This window comes from Lachancea lanzarotensis, scaffold LALA0S01, assembly GCF_000938715.1.
Source record: "Lachancea lanzarotensis genome assembly LALA0, scaffold LALA0S01, whole genome shotgun sequence".
Lineage (NCBI taxonomy): Eukaryota > Fungi > Ascomycota > Saccharomycetes > Saccharomycetales > Saccharomycetaceae > Lachancea > Lachancea lanzarotensis.
Genome location: NW_019212879.1, coordinates 1,190,580 through 1,209,944, shown reverse-complemented (window position 1 = coordinate 1,209,944; position 19,365 = coordinate 1,190,580). Strand labels below are relative to the sequence as shown.

At 44.5% G+C, this 19,365-nt stretch overlaps 8 protein-coding genes across 8 annotated transcripts; 3 read left to right on the top strand and 5 right to left on the bottom strand.

The window, feature by feature from the left end:
- Positions 1 to 573: 573 nt before the first annotated feature.
- Positions 574 to 3,192, top strand: ATG1 (LALA0S01e12904g1_1; the record flags this gene model as incomplete). The annotated part of the gene is made up of 1 exon (XM_022774695.1): positions 574 to 3,192. One exon carries the CDS (start codon positions 574 to 576, stop codon positions 3,190 to 3,192), a length of 2,619 nt encoding a protein of 872 aa, XP_022626767.1.
- A 270-nt stretch (positions 3,193 to 3,462) lies between these two features.
- LALA0_S01e12882g (LALA0S01e12882g1_1) lies at positions 3,463 to 6,834 on the bottom strand (the record flags this gene model as incomplete). The annotated part of the gene is made up of 1 exon (XM_022774694.1): positions 3,463 to 6,834. One exon carries the CDS (start codon positions 6,832 to 6,834, stop codon positions 3,463 to 3,465), a length of 3,372 nt encoding a protein of 1,123 aa, XP_022626766.1.
- A 429-nt stretch (positions 6,835 to 7,263) lies between these two features.
- VFA1 (LALA0S01e12860g1_1) lies at positions 7,264 to 7,854 on the bottom strand (the record flags this gene model as incomplete). Its single annotated transcript, XM_022774693.1, has 1 exon — positions 7,264 to 7,854. The coding sequence occupies one exon, from the start codon at positions 7,852 to 7,854 to the stop codon at positions 7,264 to 7,266; it is 591 nt and encodes a 196-aa protein (XP_022626765.1).
- A 157-nt stretch (positions 7,855 to 8,011) lies between these two features.
- LCP5 (LALA0S01e12838g1_1) lies at positions 8,012 to 9,106 on the bottom strand (the record flags this gene model as incomplete). The annotated part of the gene is made up of 1 exon (XM_022774692.1): positions 8,012 to 9,106. The coding sequence occupies one exon, from the start codon at positions 9,104 to 9,106 to the stop codon at positions 8,012 to 8,014; it is 1,095 nt and encodes a 364-aa protein (XP_022626764.1).
- Positions 9,107 to 9,447: 341 nt separating this feature from the next.
- Positions 9,448 to 10,233, top strand: NSA2 (LALA0S01e12816g1_1; the record flags this gene model as incomplete). Its single annotated transcript, XM_022774691.1, has 1 exon — positions 9,448 to 10,233. One exon carries the CDS (start codon positions 9,448 to 9,450, stop codon positions 10,231 to 10,233), a length of 786 nt encoding a protein of 261 aa, XP_022626763.1.
- A 1,544-nt stretch (positions 10,234 to 11,777) lies between these two features.
- MPT5 (LALA0S01e12794g1_1) lies at positions 11,778 to 13,772 on the top strand (the record flags this gene model as incomplete). Its single annotated transcript, XM_022774690.1, has 1 exon — positions 11,778 to 13,772. One exon carries the CDS (start codon positions 11,778 to 11,780, stop codon positions 13,770 to 13,772), a length of 1,995 nt encoding a protein of 664 aa, XP_022626762.1.
- A 452-nt stretch (positions 13,773 to 14,224) lies between these two features.
- LALA0_S01e12772g (LALA0S01e12772g1_1) lies at positions 14,225 to 15,733 on the bottom strand (the record flags this gene model as incomplete). The annotated part of the gene is made up of 1 exon (XM_022774689.1): positions 14,225 to 15,733. One exon carries the CDS (start codon positions 15,731 to 15,733, stop codon positions 14,225 to 14,227), a length of 1,509 nt encoding a protein of 502 aa, XP_022626761.1.
- Positions 15,734 to 15,962: 229 nt separating this feature from the next.
- RSP5 (LALA0S01e12750g1_1) lies at positions 15,963 to 18,389 on the bottom strand (the record flags this gene model as incomplete). The annotated part of the gene is made up of 1 exon (XM_022774688.1): positions 15,963 to 18,389. The coding sequence occupies one exon, from the start codon at positions 18,387 to 18,389 to the stop codon at positions 15,963 to 15,965; it is 2,427 nt and encodes an 808-aa protein (XP_022626760.1).
- Positions 18,390 to 19,365: the final 976 nt, after the last annotated feature.

Here is a 19,365-nt window from a genome sequence, read left to right as displayed (position 1 = left end):
TGTAGCAGCTACCTGAACCTACAGGCAAAAGCGGGAAAAACTCACGTGCCAAAGACTCACCTGGATAAAATCACGTGGTGGATAAGAAACCCCTTTCATCACACTGTACGAAAATAGCTCATCGGGTTTTTTTGATTTGACTCAGACAAAAACACCAAATTTGAGAAATGACCCCCTTGACTTTTAAAACCACATCAGTGAAAGTATAAAATCCCAGTGATTCTAGGGTTTAGAGTATCTTGGGAACTCTACCTGGCTCTTACTACAGCTTAGCAGCCAGTCAAAAAGAAATATAAGCTGGACTACTGCGAAAAAAGCGCACAAATAGTCCAACTAGTCGCCCAAAACGGTGCTGGATCTACGTTTTTGACATTTGTGATCTTTTCGGTGATTCAAGGACCTGAAACGCGGTTTTAAAGGTCAGATCTGGAATCTAAGAGCTTGGTTTTGGGTGGTAGCACGCCAAACTGGCTTTTTAAGGTGCTTTCAACAAGCTCGATTGGTCGTTTCATTTTGGAGCGGTTTCAGATTTGTAAGTGTGGCGAAAAGTGAACAAATACAGAGCAAGAAGCAATGAGCGTGAGTAGCAGCACCTATGAGGAAGAGAACACAACGCCTAATGTGATAGCACAGAAGTATATCGTGGAGCAGGAAATCGGTAAGGGGTCGTTCGCCACCGTTTATAAGGGCCGTCTGGCTTCGAAAGGCGTGGATAGCAAGGACTTTGTGGCCATCAAAGCGGTGTCGAGGTCGAAGTTGAAAAATAAGAAGCTGCTGGAAAACCTGGAAATCGAAATTGCAATTTTGAAGAAGATCAAGCACCCGCATATCGTAGGACTCATGGATTGTGAACGCACAAGCTCTGATTTCTTTCTTATCATGGAGTACTGCGCGCTAGGCGACCTTACTTTTTTCATCAAAAAGCGTAGAGCGCTCATCGAAAAGCACCCTTTGGTACGAACGATGTTGGAAAAATATCCTCCTCCCAGCGAGTCACACAACGGTCTTAATAGAGTCCTGGTGGTCAACTATTTGCAGCAGCTTTCATCTGCGCTTTCGTTCCTAAGGTCAAAAAATCTCGTTCACCGAGACATCAAGCCTCAAAACCTACTGCTGTCAACGCCGCTTGTTAACTACCACGATCCTGAAACGTTTCACAAACTTGGGTTTGTTGGAATCTATAACCTCCCGATATTAAAGATTGCCGATTTCGGCTTTGCTAGGTTTTTGCCTAATACCTCACTCGCCGAAACCCTATGTGGTTCTCCGCTCTATATGGCTCCAGAGATCCTGAATTACCAGAAGTACAATGCTAAAGCTGATCTTTGGTCTGTCGGCACTGTACTTTATGAAATGTGTTGCGGCAAACCTCCTTTCAAAGCCTCTAATCACCTTGAGCTATTCAAAAAGATAAAGAAGGCGAACGATGTGATTTCGTTTCCTTCTTATTGCAAACTGGAACCTGAAATGTGCGAACTTATATGTGGACTTTTAACTTTTGATCCTGCCCAGAGAATGGGATTCAGCGAGTTTTTCAGCCATGCAATTGTAAATGAAGATCTGTCCAAATATGAGAAAGAAGTGATTCCTGATCTCGACGACAAGTCCAAGGACGTTGCTGGCAGCAACATGTTCATTTCCGAATATTTGGCGCGACCAGATGAGAAACGAAAGGCCATGACGCCCCTTAATGAAGAAGCAGTGTCATATTCCGACCCTTCTAAACCTGATTCTTCACAAACGATACCTGTCGTGAGAGGCAGTCGCAGCAAGGATGAAAACACGATCACAAATGCGCTGGAAAACTCAATTACACGTCCGGACACATCTATCGAGAAGGAATACGTTATGGTGGAGAAGAAGAGCGTGGAGGTGAATGCCTTAGCAGATGAATTTGCTCATTTAGGTTCTCGTGAAGACACTCTGCATGAAAAACGCGCCTCATCGAAAAACACACTACAACAACAAACGGTTCCTATTCAGCCCACCTCAATGAGGAAAACGTCTTCAGGTAGTGGAACTACCGCTAGACGGCCATCTCTCGTTGAAAGACGGCTTTCAATTTCTTCTTTAAGCCCATCAAACGCGCTCACTAAAGCTTTAGGAATTGCTTCTACTCGCCTCTTTGGCAATCAGCAGTCAACAGGCCTCTCAGTTTCTCCCAATTCAGGTGCTCAACCCCTTCTTACGCGCCAGGCATTTCATGAACTTACCGAAAACATAATATTGTCAGCGGATCACCAAGTGACTTTTTCCAAGAAAAACGAAAATCGGTCTGATTCAGAGATGATAGCTTTATTAGAGTCGTTGGCCGCCAAAGCTTTCGTGATTCACTCTTTTGCCGAGGTCAAATTTTCACAGATCGTACCACTTCCACCATCCTCATTGGGCGATCCCTTTGGTAAAAGACTCAGTAGTGGTAGTTGTGCTATCGAGGAAGAGGAGCAGTCTCCTGATTATTCAAATGGGCGAAGCTCAAGCAAAAGAACTGGTTCGGACGAAAGTACTGAGCAGTGGGGGAAGCGTAACTCTAGCCAAAATTCACACCCCGATATAACGTCCAATGACATGTTAGCTTGGGAGATGCAGCAACTCTGTACCGAGGCTATTCTGCTGTACATGAAAGCGTTATCTACGCTGGCAAGAGCAATGCAAGCTACTTCTTCATGGTGGTATCGGTCCCAGGAGAAAAGCTGTTCACTCAAGCTGAACCTACTTGTACAGTGGCTACGTGATAAATTCAATGAGTGCCTGGAGAGGGCAGAGTTCCTAAGGCTCAAGTTAGTGTCCACAGGCGCGTACCAACCCAATGATTCGACGATCGATTTGTCAAGGCTTGACGAGCTAAGAACTAGTGCCACTAAGGCATTTGAAGCAGAAGCAGATAGGGAGCCAGTGTTTTTGGAGAAGCTAATCTATGATAGAGCGCTAGAAATCTCTAAAACGGCCGCTAAATTTGAAATGCAAGGAGAGTACCTGAACAACTGCGAGATAGCATACGCAACGTCCCTTTGGATGCTAGAAGCGGTTTTGGAAAAGGACGTTGCTGAGGATGGCCTTGATGATTTTGGCTTCCATACGACAGATGCTTTAGACGAAGGAGACATATCGATGATCAAGAAATATATCGACAGTATAGCCAATAGGCTGAAGATTCTTCGCAGTAAGATGCGAAACCTCAATTCGAAATGAGTGCTGTAACTCTGACAGGAGTTCACGGTCATATATGTTTTGTTGTATTTGGATGGCATGGGTCAAGCTGGAATTGCATGTCATAAACTAGCTAGCGCTGTTTTATTTTATACGGGAGTTCTTTCTATACTTACAATGATTTACGATAGTTGTCAGATTAGCTCAAGACACACAAAATGTGTCATTTTGGAGAACTCGGGTGTATGCAGTTTCCCAGACCAGAGCTAAATTAATACTGCCTTCAAGTAGCTGATGCTATTATGCAAATTGTTAGGAGGTGAATTGATCTGACGGCCTACGATCGTCTAAAAGTCCAACACTCACGGATTTCGATCTGTAACGGCCTTCCAAGCCCCTATTCTTTTCTGGCCTCCTTCTCATTTGTGTCTTGGATGAATACTTTGTCTCTCGCTTTCCCTCATAATGATTGACGTAAGATTCATGAGGACTTTCTTGCTTAGGGAGGTGGCGTGGCATTGGCGATATAGAAGGTCTCCTACTGGATCCCGCAGATGTCAAGACACTTTGAAGTAAATCCTTCGATGTAACGCGAGTACGATCGCGTTGCAACTGAGTGTTGAGAACAGGATTGACGCTTAATTCTTGCGTAGAAGCCAAAGGTGCTCTATTCCCGAACCGGAGCGAGTTTGGGCCCGACCCTTTTGAATGTGCTTTTTTCCACAGTGCATTACCGCCTTCGTTGGCATTTTTTTCGTTCGACAAACTTGAGTTAGCTGAAACAGCCAATTCAGGAATCATATTCAGGACATCGGGTGGAATGTTCACACTTCCATTAAAAGCTTCTCCTAAAATGAAGCCTTCAGCATCTGGGGCGAATTCTGCAGGTTCCGGATTGACATTTATGACAGTGTCGTAAGGACCTGCGTTATTCCCGGCAGTCAGAGTTGAGGCACTGGCTGCCGATCCATGATCCAATGTTGAAGCTGAGTCAAACATCCTTGTTCGAAAGGTCGGTTTTGAGGAAGGCGAGCTTGGAGCGACAGAGTGACCGATAGATGGCCGTCGAGAACGTCTGAATCTTTGAGAACTCGCTGAACTAGATACGGATCCTTGGCGGCGATTGTATCCTGCCGGTCCGACGTTTATTGTGAGCTCGTTATCCTCCTCATCACCTCCCATTAGCTCATCATGCCTACCCATTCTATGTCCTTGGCTGGAAAGCGTTGTATTGTTTGCTGGTAGATCCCGAAGCGATATTTGACTGCCATGTTCAGAATCAATACGAAACTCATATGGCAGTGATTCTGTCTCTGAGCGGTATTCATCAGATGGGTCGTCGTTCTGCGAGGTCGAAGTCCCACTGGTAGTTGTCGACTGACTGTCTTCTTCGTCGCTCCCGTCATAACTTGAGAAAAAGTTTCCTCGCTTCTCACTAGCAATTCTCGATTGTTTTGAACCATGATTGTCACTACTTCGCGTGTCTTGCTCGAGATGTACCCTGTCACCCGAATATTTCGTATTTGTGTTGTCTTGATCTTGATGCGAATGTTGTGTACTACTTGCATTTGTAACGCTCCAAGGCGTGTACCTCACTCTAGAAATATCCGAGGAAGTGCCATGCATTAGCCGCTTATTACTAGCTGGACTTTGATGGACTTGGTTCCGAGACTCTCCATCAGGTCTCGGATTTCTAGCAAACGGATTGCGGTATCTCGAGTTGAAGGGATCTCTGCAAGTAGCACTGTGATTAAAACCATACGATGCCTTACGGTCCTGTGAGCTTTTCGAGTTCAAAAGAGCTTGCGGAGGGCGAGCGAATATTGTTGTCGCCTTCTCATTGGTAGACGGGTATGCAAAAGATCTACCTTCCGACGCTGGTTGCTTCCCCGCAAACGTATCTAGATAAAAACTATCCAGAGAGGCGAAAGATGAGTTTACAGGTAGTGAAACGATGGAATCAGGGTCCCTTTTCTTGTCAAATCTCTCTAACTCCTGTTGAAATATTTCTTTCGCACTAAGCTCGCCGGAGCTATCCATGCTGTCTTCTCGTGCAACTAATGGACCTTCGCTTAAAATGAGATTCCCATTGCTTGTCCGCGCACTGTCATTAGCTTCGATGTTCAGATTTGAGAAGCGGCTTAGGCCCTCTAGTCCGTCATTAATTTGGTCATTATCGTTAATTTCATTAGTATCTTTGTTGAGTGCGGCAACTGGGCGAGAATATTCTTCACCTGTCCTTGGCGTCTCTGAGGTGGGGCGCATAGAACGCCTGAGCTTATTTCCTATGCCGCAAACTGCGTTGTCTAATTCATGAGAGGAGATTGAAATTTGCTGATATTCCTCCTCCTGTGATCGTTGGAAAGCGAAACTTTCTTCGGCCTTCCGAAGCGCGGTACTGCTGTTATCAATGTCGTGTTGAAAATCCCAACACACAAAAGGGTGTTTCTTGATGTCCATTATGCTTAGCCTTTCGAAAGGATTCTTGGCGAGTAGTTTTTGCAGCAAATCCTTGGCTGCTTCATACTCTTTTTCACTAGATATGGCGGATACTTTTTGCTCAGCCATCTCATCGTAGTTTTTAAGTGGCAGTGTATCATTTATGATCTTATCGAAAAGTTCCAGCTCAAATTCCGCGCGAAACGGTAACATTCCAAATAAAAGGCAGTATAGCGTCACCCCAACAGCCCATATATCAATCTTATTGGAAATAATGGAGCCTTTTGGAGAGTTTTTAGTGTCTGAACAAAACCTCGTAGACGCTTCATGTCCTAAACAGATTTCCGGGGCAAAAAAGGACGGGGTCCCAGCCGTTTTCGCGAGTTCTAATTCATCCAGTACTTCGCTACCGTCTACATCTTTGCTGGCGGCGAAAGAAACACCGAAATCTGATATTTTCACAACACCAGACTCAGAGATCAGGAGATTAGCAGGCTTGATATCTCGGTGTATGATCCCCTGGTAATGCAAATATTCTAGACCCAAAATGACACCCCGGAAAATTTCACGAGCCCTCTGAAAAGTGAGCAGCGGAGGACCTTGAGCCTCAGTTTCGAGTTGATCACCCGGGCACCACTTAACTTCTCCAGCGGAACAGTATTCTAGAACCAAGTATATTTTCCGAGAGGTTGAGTCATCGAGCACTTCGATCAGTTTGACCACATGTTTATGATGGCATTTTTTCATAATTGCCACTTCCCGTTTAATTCTGTTGTCATCTCCACCGTTGTTAGTCTTGAAACTGAAGCGGTCCTTCTTGCTTCCATTACGGTTTACTATTTTGATAGCTACCAGCTGCTTGGTCACTAGATCTCTGGCAAGTTTTACCTTTCCGTGCTGCCCATGACCTAGTTCACCAATAATTTCGTAAGTATTCAGAACTTTGCGTTTGGAGATAGGGTCGTACTCTAGCGAAATCTTGGTGGTCTCTTTAACCTTGGGTCGTGTGGAATTCAGTAGAGGTGTAGATATATGACTCTGATGCATTGGATGATTTAGCTGCCGCTGCCGTTGTCTTTCCAGTAGAAAATCCAGCGAATCCGAAGACGATGCGGTTGACATATTATCTGCCGCTTCCAGAACCTGTTTTGACATCTGAGAACCTTGCCCTAATGTCAGATCCAGCTTCAGCAGTATATCTGGCGGCATATCCACTTCTTGGCCACCAGCGGATAGATCACTCATGATGGCAGGATTGTACTACCAAAACTTTAGTGTCGAGATCAGTGTTCCTTTTATCTGTTTGTCCGCTGAAAGTTTACCAAAATGCGAAAAAAAAGTCGGAAAAGACTCTTTATTTCAGCCACAGCGCACTACAACTTTGAGAGGCTTTGACTCCTGGTAAGCGGTTTCAATTGTGGTATAATGGACTACTTCTTGAGTAAACGTTTTACACTACTCTCAAATGACAAGTCTCATCATTTTCCAATTTTCCGAAATTGTGAGTAGAGGGGTGTCACAGACGTACATAATGACAAACAAATTCGTACAAAAATTATGAAAGTAGCCGTCGAGAAGTGTCCGGTGTTCTCGATGATGCTTCGATTGTTAACTATCTAACATACAGTCAACTAATTCATTTCTTTGGAATCTCACCCTTTTTCAAAACCAGTCTTATATCTTTTTTGGTACGGCTGGAAAATCAAATTTAGCACTTAATTCATCTGGGTCCGTGTTGCTGTAATTCTCCTGTTCACGCTTTGCCTTTTGTCTTAGTATATGGCCTCTCTTTTTGGCGTCCACACGACTTTCAAACATCACAGGGCTTAATGTAAAGGAGCGCAACTGTTTTTGACCCTGAGATATCAAGTCTGTCAATCTTTGATATTCATTTTTCAACGCCTGTAATTCTGACTCTGTTCCTGTTTCAGTCTCAGTCTCGGCTTGTGCTGCGTTTTGCGGACTTTCCTGACTTGGTTCCTTGGAAATGAATTTGTTCACCCACGAATCCCATGATCCCGCCTGTTTTACCTTTTCTGCATCTAGCTTCTGCTTCACCACTTTTAATTTCTCGATCGCATCTTCATAACTTTTGGAGTACACCGGCTTGGCAAATCCTAAATTGTCTTTGAAATGCAGTTCACAGCAGTAAAACCAGTCTTGGATCGATGAGTTGTATAACACACATGTGGTGGGCAGAAAGCACACCAAACAGGGCTGCGAGTCTTTTTGAGCGACGCTGCGTTTGGTATACAGATTGCTCATGGCATCTTTGTACGTTTTTAATCGCCCAAGTTGTTTATGGAAGGAAGAGTTGAACTTGATTTCGTTGATATTATAGTGAACAAATTACACTGCTTTCGTGTCATGTTACCTAGGGCTTGTCGATTTGATAGCTTCCGCCATTACTGTTGCAACCGCTTTAAAGCTTCCTCTTAGCCCTATCCCACGCTCCGCGGGGCTTTTTCGTAGCTTGTCGAGAAGTGCTATCTTCGAGCTTACGTTTGGAGTTGAAAATACTGAAATCTTCACCACCAACCATGTTAACTCTTGCGGCTCTCTCACGCTGCTTGGCTTTACGTCTTTCGACTTTGTTGCCCTTATTATTGAGACGAGTGAAATTCTCTTCTTCGTATGTTTTCACACGCTGCTCCTTTTCGGCATCGCGAGAGGATTTGATTCCGCCCTTACCATGATTCAGAATGTTTGTACCGACAGAAGCTTCCCATTCAGGTTGCTCAGACATTTCACGCACGTATTCGTCCATGGCTTGCATGCGAGATTTCCCGCTACGATCTTTGTGCTCTTGAGCATCAAACTTGTCCTCGAAATGGCGCTGGCGTGGAGGTAACATCGCACTGATCTTGGGTGGTTTGTAAGTGGCGGAGGATCCTTCATCATCTTCTTGTTCCTCATTGTGCTCCTTGACCTCGGTGGGCTTTCTGTTACTACGTGCTGATGCAGATGTGGGTTTTTCTACTAATGCTCCGGCGTTAGGTCTGAACGACAAAGCTTCATCCTCAGAGTCTTCCTCCTCACTAATGTCATCCCCCTGGTCGTCATCACCGCCATTTTGCAATTTCCGCTCCTGTTTTTCGATTGCTCGTTTTTCCGCTGTTGCGTATTCGGTTTCCATTCTTGTATATGCACGAGTCAGTTTGTCCAGCTGGTACGATAATTGCTTCTCCAAAGGACGCACTCCGCGTTCCAACACCACACGGTGTTCCACGCTTGAGGTTCGTCCGCGCGAAGACGTCATATCTTGCCGACTCAGTTTTTCACCAACCACTTGGACAAGACTGTTCACATATGCCATTAAACTTTCGTTTTTCAGCGAAAGTAGGGAAACTTTGTCCACATCGTCTCCTACTTTCAACAGATCTTGTATAACTCGGCCTTTGACACCAGAATTTTCGGAAACTGGTCGTTCGTATTGCCTTTTCAAACTTTCCAGTGATTCGCTCGTTGACACTAACGACTCGTTAATCTGGTGCAGCACACTATTAAGACTGCTCATAACTTTCCGGTGGCGATGGCTTGAAAGTGGAGTCTCTTTATAAATTGTAAAGGAGCCCTACGAACAGCTTTCGGAGCGTCTTTCGAGACTGTTGAAAGTTGTAGTCCTACCTCATCTCATCTCATCGCCTAAAATTTTCCACATCGTATAGAATAACATGGAAAATGGAATTCAGACTAAATTGAAAATTTTAATGCGATGAGCATCACTTCAACTAACACTCCTTCACCAGAAAAGTTGCAGTCTCAAAGCTCCAGTACACTTGATTTGTTGGTCTTTTAAGAAATTAACGAAGTGAATACAACGGGCAGTCACTCCATAGTTTTTTCCCCACGTTAATCATGCCTCAGAACGAGTATATCGAGCAGCACATCAAGCAGCATGGTCGTAGACTGGATCACGACGAGAGGCTCCGTAAGAGAGAGGCCAGAGAGTCTCACAAAGTGTCTGAAAAGGCACAAAAGTTGACTGGCTGGAAGGGTAAGCAGTTTTCGAAGAAACGGTATGCTGAAAAAGTGGCATTGCGGAAGAAGATCAAGGCGCACGAACAGTCGAAGATCAAGGGCCCATCTAAACCCATGGAAGACTCTGGCGAAGCTTTGCCTACTTATCTGTTGGACAGAGAACAGAACAATACGGCCAAAGCGATTTCTTCCTCGATCAAGCAGAAAAGACTTGAGAAAGCCGACAAATTTTCGGTGCCACTACCAAAAGTGCGTGGTATTAGTGAGGAAGAAATGTTCAAAGTGGTCAAGACCGGTAAATCCAAGAGCAAGAGCTGGAAGCGTATGATCACGAAACACACTTTTGTGGGAGAAGGGTTCACCAGAAGACCTGTAAAAACAGAGCGTATTATCAGACCCAGTGCTCTAAGACAGAAGAAGGCTAACGTTACGCACCCTGAACTAGGCGTCACGGTGTTTCTGCCGATACTGAGTGTGAAGAAGAACCCTCAATCACCTATGTACACGCAGCTGGGTGTTTTGACGAAAGGAACTGTTATTGAGGTGAACGTTTCTGAGCTGGGTATGGTCACCGCCGGTGGTAAAGTTGTGTGGGGTAAATACGCTCAAATCACCAACGAGCCCGACCGTGATGGGTGTGTCAATGCGGTGTTGCTGGTGTAACTTCGGAAGATTGTGTGTCGATGAGTGTATAGTAGTAGAAGTCGAAGACTGTATATTATAATAAGCCTGGAGCGAAGCACACGTGCGAATCACGAGCCCATCGGAAGAGACAAAAAGAAACAAGACACAAAACCGTACATAGTGATATTTCGATTTCGCCAAAATTAGCCGCCCACGTCACGGGCTCTGTCCCCTAAAAAAAAGCAAAAAGTTCTCGAACGTCGATTTTTTCGCGTCTTAAATTTGTTTTTTTTTTTCGCGCCAAGGGCCTCGAGCAGTTTTTTGTGTCACCGTTTGACGCACAATTACGTAACCAAACATCTAAAAATAAAATAATTTTTCACCTAATTCTTCTCCCAAAGAAGAAAACCCTTAATTTTATTTCCCCCTCGTTCCGGAGCCGTGGTTGTTTCTCTTCTTCATCCCCTTCTCTCGTTTTAAGATCGCTGTGTATGCTGGACGGATGCACTTAAAGTCCTCACCCCATTAAATGTGCACCTTAGTTAGATCAGGATTAATTCTGTATTGAAGTCTCGTTTGGGTACCCAAGTTTCGAGCCCAATCCCTTTTCTTGTACCGTTATTTCAACTGGCCAGCCAAATTAGCTCCGGAGTCGTTTTCTGTGACATCACGAAAAAAAATTGAGAAAAAAAAAATCAATTTAGAGGATGTCAGAATAGTGACAAAGTGATCTGGGATTGAAGAGTTTCTGTTTGAGTTGGTTCACCAACGAGGGAGAGAAGTTCTATTTCCGTCGTAAGTGGTGCGGCAGCCTCGCCATCTCTTTTGGTACTAGTGTCGATTTCGTATATGTCGCAACTTGTAGCTAAAGTAGCCTCACAGGGTAGATCACGTGACTAGACTTCGTTTGTTACCAGTAAGTCTTCTTCACGTATAGTTCGTTGTACTACTGACAGCTCTTCTGAAGTCATGTCCACCACACTAACGCTTCTCTCCCTTAACTCACTCTATATTCGTTGCCCTCTCCGTCTCCTTTACGTACTCGTACTCGGGACCCGAGCTTCCTGTACTCGGGCCTGTACTCGCAGCTCGCTTCGGCTCATCTTTTCCTCTACCTGTGCTAAAATACATTTCTGATTTGCCCACCACCTCACATCCACTAAAATAGTATCCTCCAAAATCGGTCCTACTACATTCTCACCAGCGTGGGATCATTGTATCGCTAAACGTCCTTCACGTCTACCTTCCCGGCTCGCTCAGATCCAAGAGTTTCCATTTCTAAAAAGACCTAAACCCTCGCAGGATATACCCGTTGCATTTTATAGCCCTGTCCAGATCATTTCTGATACCCAAAAACCCAAGAAATTTTGATCTCAAACGTGTGGTCTCAGTCTCTAAACAGGTGGTTGTTTAACGAAACGCTTGACGCATTGATACAAAGCTGATCACCTTTCAAGCTTGACTACTTCTAGTGTTAACAGAGATCTACTCTGATTAGCTTCGACTCAACGGTGTTCAAGTGAAAAAATAAAAAAAAAAAACTGACCAAAAAGGATCGATTCTGAATCTCTACGCTATCTGAAATGCATCAGTCGCAGTTGTCGGTTAACTCGGTTCAATCGCTGATCGAGCCTACGACCCCCCCGCTCGGTCAGATGAACAATCGTCAAAATCACCAACGCACGCATTCGCTCGATCTTTCAGGCTTCAACCAGTTTATGCAGGGCAACTCGCCTCTAATGCCGCTCCCGGCGTCTCCTGCAACACCTGCAATGCCCGGAAATCGACATAAACTCAAATCGATGCCGTTGATCAGCGAATTCAGAGCGCCCGTAAGAAGTGTGAGCGGATCGACCGCATCTTCCGGGTCGAATGCGTCAGGAATCGCTCCTGGAGACCTCAATTGGATGCCATTAGAAGACTTAGATTACGTCAAGTTGGCCACGGACCAATTCGGATGTCGTTTTCTACAGAAAAAGCTTGAAAATCCACAAGAATGTGTCACTATGCGTGATCTGATGTACGACCAGATCAGCCCTTTCTTTCTTGACTTGATCGTCGACCCATTTGGAAACTACTTGATCCAGAAACTTTGTGAGTGCCTGACCACGGACCAAAAGACTCAATTGGTGGAAAAAATCTTTCCTCACGTCTTCCAAATCTCCATCAACCAATACGGTACCCGGTCGCTCCAAAAGATCATAGATTCGCTCGACACCGAGGCCCAGGTCGACATGATCATCTCAGGCTTCGGTCAGCGTCATACTTCTATTGATCAGGTTGTCGTGCTGATCAACGACCTAAATGGCAACCACGTTGTTCAGAAATGCATTTTCAGATTCTCGCCTTCCAAATTTGATTTCATCATCGACGCAATTGTCGATCACAATAATATTGTAAGGATTTCTACCCACAAGCACGGCTGTTGCGTCTTACAAAAATTGCTGAGTGTTTGTACTCTGCAACAAATATTCAAAATATCAGTGAAGATCGTGCAGTTCCTCCCTCATTTGATCAATGATCAATTTGGAAACTACATCATCCAATTTCTCCTAGACATCAAAGAGCTTGATTTCTACTTGTTGGGCGAAATCTTTGATAAACTATCCGTTGAAATGTGCCAGCTCTCATGTCTCAAATTCTCTTCTAACGTTGTGGAAAAATTCATCAAAAAATTGTTTATGATCCTGAAAGTATCTTTTCCTCCTACTGCTGCCAGAAACAAATCTGTTCCAGATGACGTGGTCATTGTCACCATGAAGATTCTGCTCGCAATTATCGACATTTTTACCGCTAATCTCAACGTTCTGATCAGGGACAACTTTGGCAACTATGCACTTCAGACTCTATTGGATGTCAAGAACTACACCAAGCTTTTGCAATTCTCTGACAGTACCTATGTGCACACTACCACAGGCACATTGAATTTCAACCAGGAGTTCACATTGAAAGTGACCAATTTAGTGGTTATGACCAAGGAACTGCTACCCAGCATCAAGACCACGTCTTATGCCAAGAAAATAAAGCTCAAAGTGAAAGCTTTCATCGAACTAACTGGTCTTGTTGTGAACGATAATTGCCCAAGCAAGAACGTGCCAATAAATGGCCAGCACCAGATCAATAGTCGCAGACAGCATGCCCGGCATTACTCTCTGCCAGCAAATGCCTATCGACACCGCAGAAATAGTAGCTCCTTGTCTACGTCATCTGGATTCCCGGCTTTTCAACCCCACCAGCATTTTGCCCAGTCCCTCTCTCCCGGTAGTGACGTTTTCGGAAATACCTCTCAAGGATACCCCGGTGACCAGTTGAATCAAGTCAATCAAAACTTCTATTCTATGCAACAGAGGCCCCCCAGCATTTTATACAACCAGCAAGCAGAACGATTGCGCTCTATTGGAAAGGGCCATTTTCCCTCGATGTCAGCAAACAACCTTGCATATAACGATCCCCGTTTGATGCAGATGCCAAAAGCTCAGACTGACCACCTCTACAACCCTACTAATGAGTCAGCCGATAACTTGTTGTCTAACAGCAACAACTATGAAAATCTCAATCACAATGGTTTTTACTACTGAGCTCGAAAACATCTTGCTTAAACTGGGATCAGTAACAATACTCCCACATCTGCATTTCCCAGCATACCTAGCCTTGTTGAATTCAAAAACACAGGCGTTGTACTAAAAAACTAAGGGAGCTACAAACACATACAAAACTCCAAGATCAAGCCTCTTTGCCTTGACCGGAAACCAAAAAAAAAATAGATTTGCAATAATGCCGATCACTAGATTATCAGAACCGTTCATAACTTCACGCTCGCTTTCCTTTTTCACACTTTCTATCATGACCAACTAATTAACGCTCGCTTTCTATCGTCACATCACTCCTGCTAGGACCAAGAGACTTCTGACGATCTTTCGAAGCTTTCAGAACATTGAGCCAAGCTGAAGGTTGTTCAATATCAGCCAAAGACTGATTCCCACCAGCATTTTTATGATATAAACTCAAATAAAGCGCCAAACGGTAACACTCAGTACCCATCTAAGGGGAAGCTTTTGAAGTTTATTCCAGCAACGTCAATGTCCTTTGTAAAGGCTGCGATGCGGATTCCGTTCGAATCAATAGATTCCCCGTAATAAAGTTGACCTCTTGTAACTTCTTGAAGCTCCGCATACAAAAGCTTGTCAAACGATTTGTGCCAGTCGAAAGGTAGAATTTCAGCCAGCGTTCTGAGAGGATGATAGGTGACGGGTCTTGCTTTTACCTCGTGCTGCCTAACAAAATTGTCCATAGCCCTACTAGAAAATAGCTCAAGAGCCCCATTAACACAACCCATATTGCGACGGCCATATAAAATGAAACGTCCGTCAGCACTAGTGGATATCAGCTCTGTTTCCTTGACTAAGTTTCGCACGCTTGTTTTCAGCATTGTAAGTATAGTCGGTTGATGGCCATCGTTTGCTGACTTATCTTTACGAACAATGGCCAGAACTTGCTCTTCAGATTTAATTCCAGACAGAAGAAGATGCGATTCGCCGAGTTCTTTGATGCTCAAGATACTCAGTCCCTCGAAATTACCCATACTGGCGAAAGAAAGGGTGCTGAGAGTACGGTATGGATTTACTCTCGAGAGCATGCCACTTCTGGTCCCACACCATCCGATAGGGGCACTCATATTACTATAGGGTCGATGAAGTTCAACCTCCACACACATTACGTTGCTTTCTTCCCTCCTCTTTCTTTTCAATCGACGTCTCGAAGCTGAAAGTGTATAGGTTGAGCATCCTTCTTTGAGCTCCAAAGCTAAAACTTCATTGCCTTGAGCCAACCACACACACGTATTGGCACCTACAAAAACAGCATCACGAATTTCGCTGTTGAGTTCGGGGCACACGGAAATACGAAAAACTTGTGGGGAAGCCGGCGAGTCGAGTTTTATGTGTAAAAGAGAATAACAATTCTTTACTTTGGCCTTCACAATTAGACTGAATTGATCTTCCCTCAAACGCGTCCTTAAAGATTCAAGCTCGAATTCTTCAGTTTTCGAACTCTGGTATAGGTAAATGGGGGTACGATCTTCACTTATGAACACCACATTCATGCGATGAGTTACAATCAGAAATCCATTTGCTTTAGGCAAACAACAAATTGCTACCGCTTGCTGTGCTATCGCACCCAAAAGTGGCGTTACATCTGACCACACGTTATCTTTACGAATCGATCCTCTATCTTGTTCTCGGTCTTGTCTGGCCACATTATATCCCATTCTTGACTGTGATCCAGAAAGATCACTATTATCTGCGGAAAACAACACATGGAGCGGGTTTGATAACATAAATTCATACCCCCGTACTCCCTGCTGCCTTCTTTCAACAGCGGCTTCTCTTTTAATCTCGTTTTGCTGCTGATCAGACCTTTTCTTAAGCTCATCTCGTCCGTAAGTTTGATTTGAGCTAGAAGTGGCATTTTGACTTATTTTGAAGTACCGCTTTTTCTCAGTATCGAAATAGAACCCCGGAATATCCAGTGCGTCAACCATTTGATTTCATTGGAGTCAAGAAGACGCCATTTACTAAACTTTCTTCCTTCAAGATAGTAGCCTCTAAATTAAACTGACACTATTTTTCAGTTATTAGATGGAAAGCTTCCTATAACCACAGGATTGGCAATGGGCGTCCTCGTGAATGAAAGTAATAGGCTAAATTTGTATAAGATCGAGTAGATAACTTATGTGAAACGTAAAAGGTGGGGCATAAATGGATTTTTGATCATTCTTGACCGAATCCGATAGTTTCCTCAACAGCAAGAGTCAGCTTTTGTTTCAAAGATTCATAATCGGTGTATGGGGGAAGATCGACTCTGTTGAAACAGGTGTGAGATTTTGGCAATTGCTGGACCTCACCGGCCTTTTCAATTGTGAACCTTCTTGGACCGTCGGAACCCTGGAGATCCTTGAACCCGTTGACCGGTATACGAGAGGTACCGGTGGTGAATTGCAGCAGACGAGCCTTTTGTTCGTTATCCCATTCGGAAATGGCCTTCCAGAACCATTTGATAGTCTCGTCGGATTCTTGGTAACCACGGTAATCGGTGTTCTTCTTCCAGTCCTCGACGTCGATCTCGGCAATACCACCAATCAAAAGCTCCAGCTCGCGCTCGTCAAACACATTGACCAGATCCTCCGGTATCAGCTCGTTGAAACCATCCATAAAGGCCTTGAACTGTTCTTGTACACGGTTGTATATTTTCCACTGAGTGAAGAGCTCCACATACTCCTTTTTGTTCTCGTCAGTAACGTCCAGATTTTTGCCATCGGCTTTCAAATCGACCGTAATCAATTCACCAAAGGTTTCGTCGTCAGCACTAAAAGTCAAGTCCAAAACACCGTCTATGCTATTGTCAAGAATCCACTTGAGGGAATTGTGTACTTCCGCATCGACACCCTCCATATCCTGCAGTACTACCTTCTTATGAAGCATCATTTTGTACAGGGCACCCACAAAAAATGCATCCAAGAATCTTCTATGGAATACACCAAGACCCACCACTCTTCCAATAAACTTGAAATAGTTTAGATGTTCAGGGTTGATTCCACTCTTGGGGTTTATCTGGATAGTATAATTGTCATGAGCGGAGTATTCGAACAAGCAGTAGAATGGGTTGAACATTTCGTGCGAAAGCAAAAAGAAGAATTCTCGAGAAACACCACCATAATCCAAACCTTCTTCGCCATCAAATTTGATCATTAGTCTCTTTTTCAAATCTTCAGGCGTTTGTCTCATAATCTCTTGATAAGCATCCTCGAAAATGTTCTTTCTGCGAACCTTGATGTGACATTGTCCGGGAAGAATTCTAAGAGCAGGTTGAGATCTGAAATAAATGACCTTACGTCTAAAATCACGCTTGTACTGTGGAACATTTTGGTCCAAAGACGAAGGTAGACGTGGGTCGTCCCAAGTTGTGGTCTTCGTGTTGTGGTCGACAAAATAAACACGAGCAGTGTTCGTGAGTCTCATTTCCCATCCCGATGGTAGAGGCCCTAACTGAGAAACGGGCTGTTGTTGGATCGTGGTGTTTGCAGGACCATAAGTACGGATGTATTGTTGTCTACGAGGGTCAACCCAAGTAGTTGTTCTGGTATTGTGATCCACAAAATAAGCGCGACCTTCAGGAGTGAAGCGCTGCTCCCATCCTGGAGGAAGTTCACCTAGACCAGAAGTCGTGGAACCCGTTGCCGCAAGAGCGGCAGCGGCTGAACCGTTAACCATGGGCGTGGAAGAGCCGTTGTTACTTTGCACAGCAATAGACGAACCGCTTTCTGAATTGCTTCCACCGGGTAGAGTTCTGCCACGATGTTGTCTCCGTTCCAGCTCAGTGTTTGCATTTATCTGGTCACCACGCTCACTCTCTGTCTGCTCCAGCGTTGGTCTTTTCCAGGTAGTGGTGCGCGTGTTGTGATCGACGTAGTATGTACGACCGAAATTATCGGTTCTTCTCTCCCATCCAGGTGGTAAGCGGCCATATTGATCTTCAAAAGATGAATATTGTCTAGACGCTGCGGTGTTGGAGCTAGGCGCTGTAGAGGAACCGGGGACCCCAGTTCCATTTTGTAGAGTGTTAGCCACCGTTTGAGCAGGTGTTGACGATAAATTGGGGGAAGCAGGTCCCGAAATATGCGTAGCAGCAGTGGCAGCGCTGAGTTCATTTATGGAGCTTGAAGCACCCGGAGGTCCGGTGTTGGCAGACGAACGAGCAGCCGAGGCAGACGACGTTGCTGCGGTTGACGATGCCGTTGATAGTACCAGGATCAAACGTCCACTGACGGCCATCCCGTCATTAGAGCGCTTCAGGTCTCTGGTTATAGTTTCTTCTCTGCGCGACGATCTGGCGACGGAATCCTCGTCCAAATGGCCCAGGACATCGCCAATTCGAACGTTAACAACACCCAGGAACCCTTGGTCCTTTTTTTTAAACTTTTTCTGGTCGAAAACCTGAATGGTCAGAATTCCATTCTCATTGACACCAGAAAACGTGTAGGCCTCATTCCAGTACGGATTTAGGGTCTTACGAGCCGCTGCAGTCGACTTGGTTTGTAGTCCATCAATCGTGAGCACTGCAAATGGGTCTGGCGATCTGAAAACGTCTCTTTTGTACAGCGATTCTGCTGCAACCAATTTCACCGTCACTTTTGACATCTGGCCAAGGTTGCTTTAGTCAGTGAAAGAGTAATAATGACACACACCCGACAAAAATCAGAATATCGACGAGAAAAACGAAGTCTCTGGGGCTCACAAATGTCCACACAAACAGGCCAACCTTTGCTCGACCAGCGGGTGTTTTGTGTTTACTTTGTTACCGGTAACTTTCAAACAAGCACCTTGTAAAACCGATCTATCTGCGAGTTGCGGAAAATGCGCTGAAAATGGGCCAAAAACAGACGATTTGAGCTGCTTTTTCGACGCCTATAGCTATTTTGCACGCCTTGACCACTGCAATCGCTGTTAAATTACTCGAGCAGACGGTATTTGAACCGCTTTGGACCTAGTTGTTACTTCAAACTGACAATGATTGAGCTTTATTTAATTTAATGGAATGAATCTACCTAATTTTATGAGAATATGTTATAAGAAGTCGCATGCTCGTTGAAAGGGATGAAAATCGAGCATTGTAGGACCAAAACACCCCCTCCTTGTTTTTTTTCCTTGAGCTTATTTATGGGTCACGTGAGGAAGAAAAAAGAGATAGAGAGAAGGGTGACAGAATCGATACAGGAAGGGAGACAGGGGGGATATTGGATATTCGGTCAAGAGAGTTAAAGCTTTATGGCTGTCCTTTCTTGCTTCTCTGGGTTTTTAGAAGGATTCAAAATTAATTAAAGAGTACTCAGGTGTTTTCGAGTACATCATTTCAAACGAGGAGTGGTTTTTTTTTTACCTCCGCACCCACGCTTTTGAACATGGTCAGCAAGGTTCTTGGCAATTGAATTTTGTGCTCTTAATTTCTGCGTACGTTTCAATTGCAATTTCTACGTTTAATCTTATCTTCTTTTCTCAGGCCAAAGATATCAACGATCTTTTCACGAGATACTTTGGGGAAAAAACAAAAATACAAAGATTTAAAGACTAATTGCTACAGTTATCTGGAAGAAACCACTGCTCAATCTATGCTGGC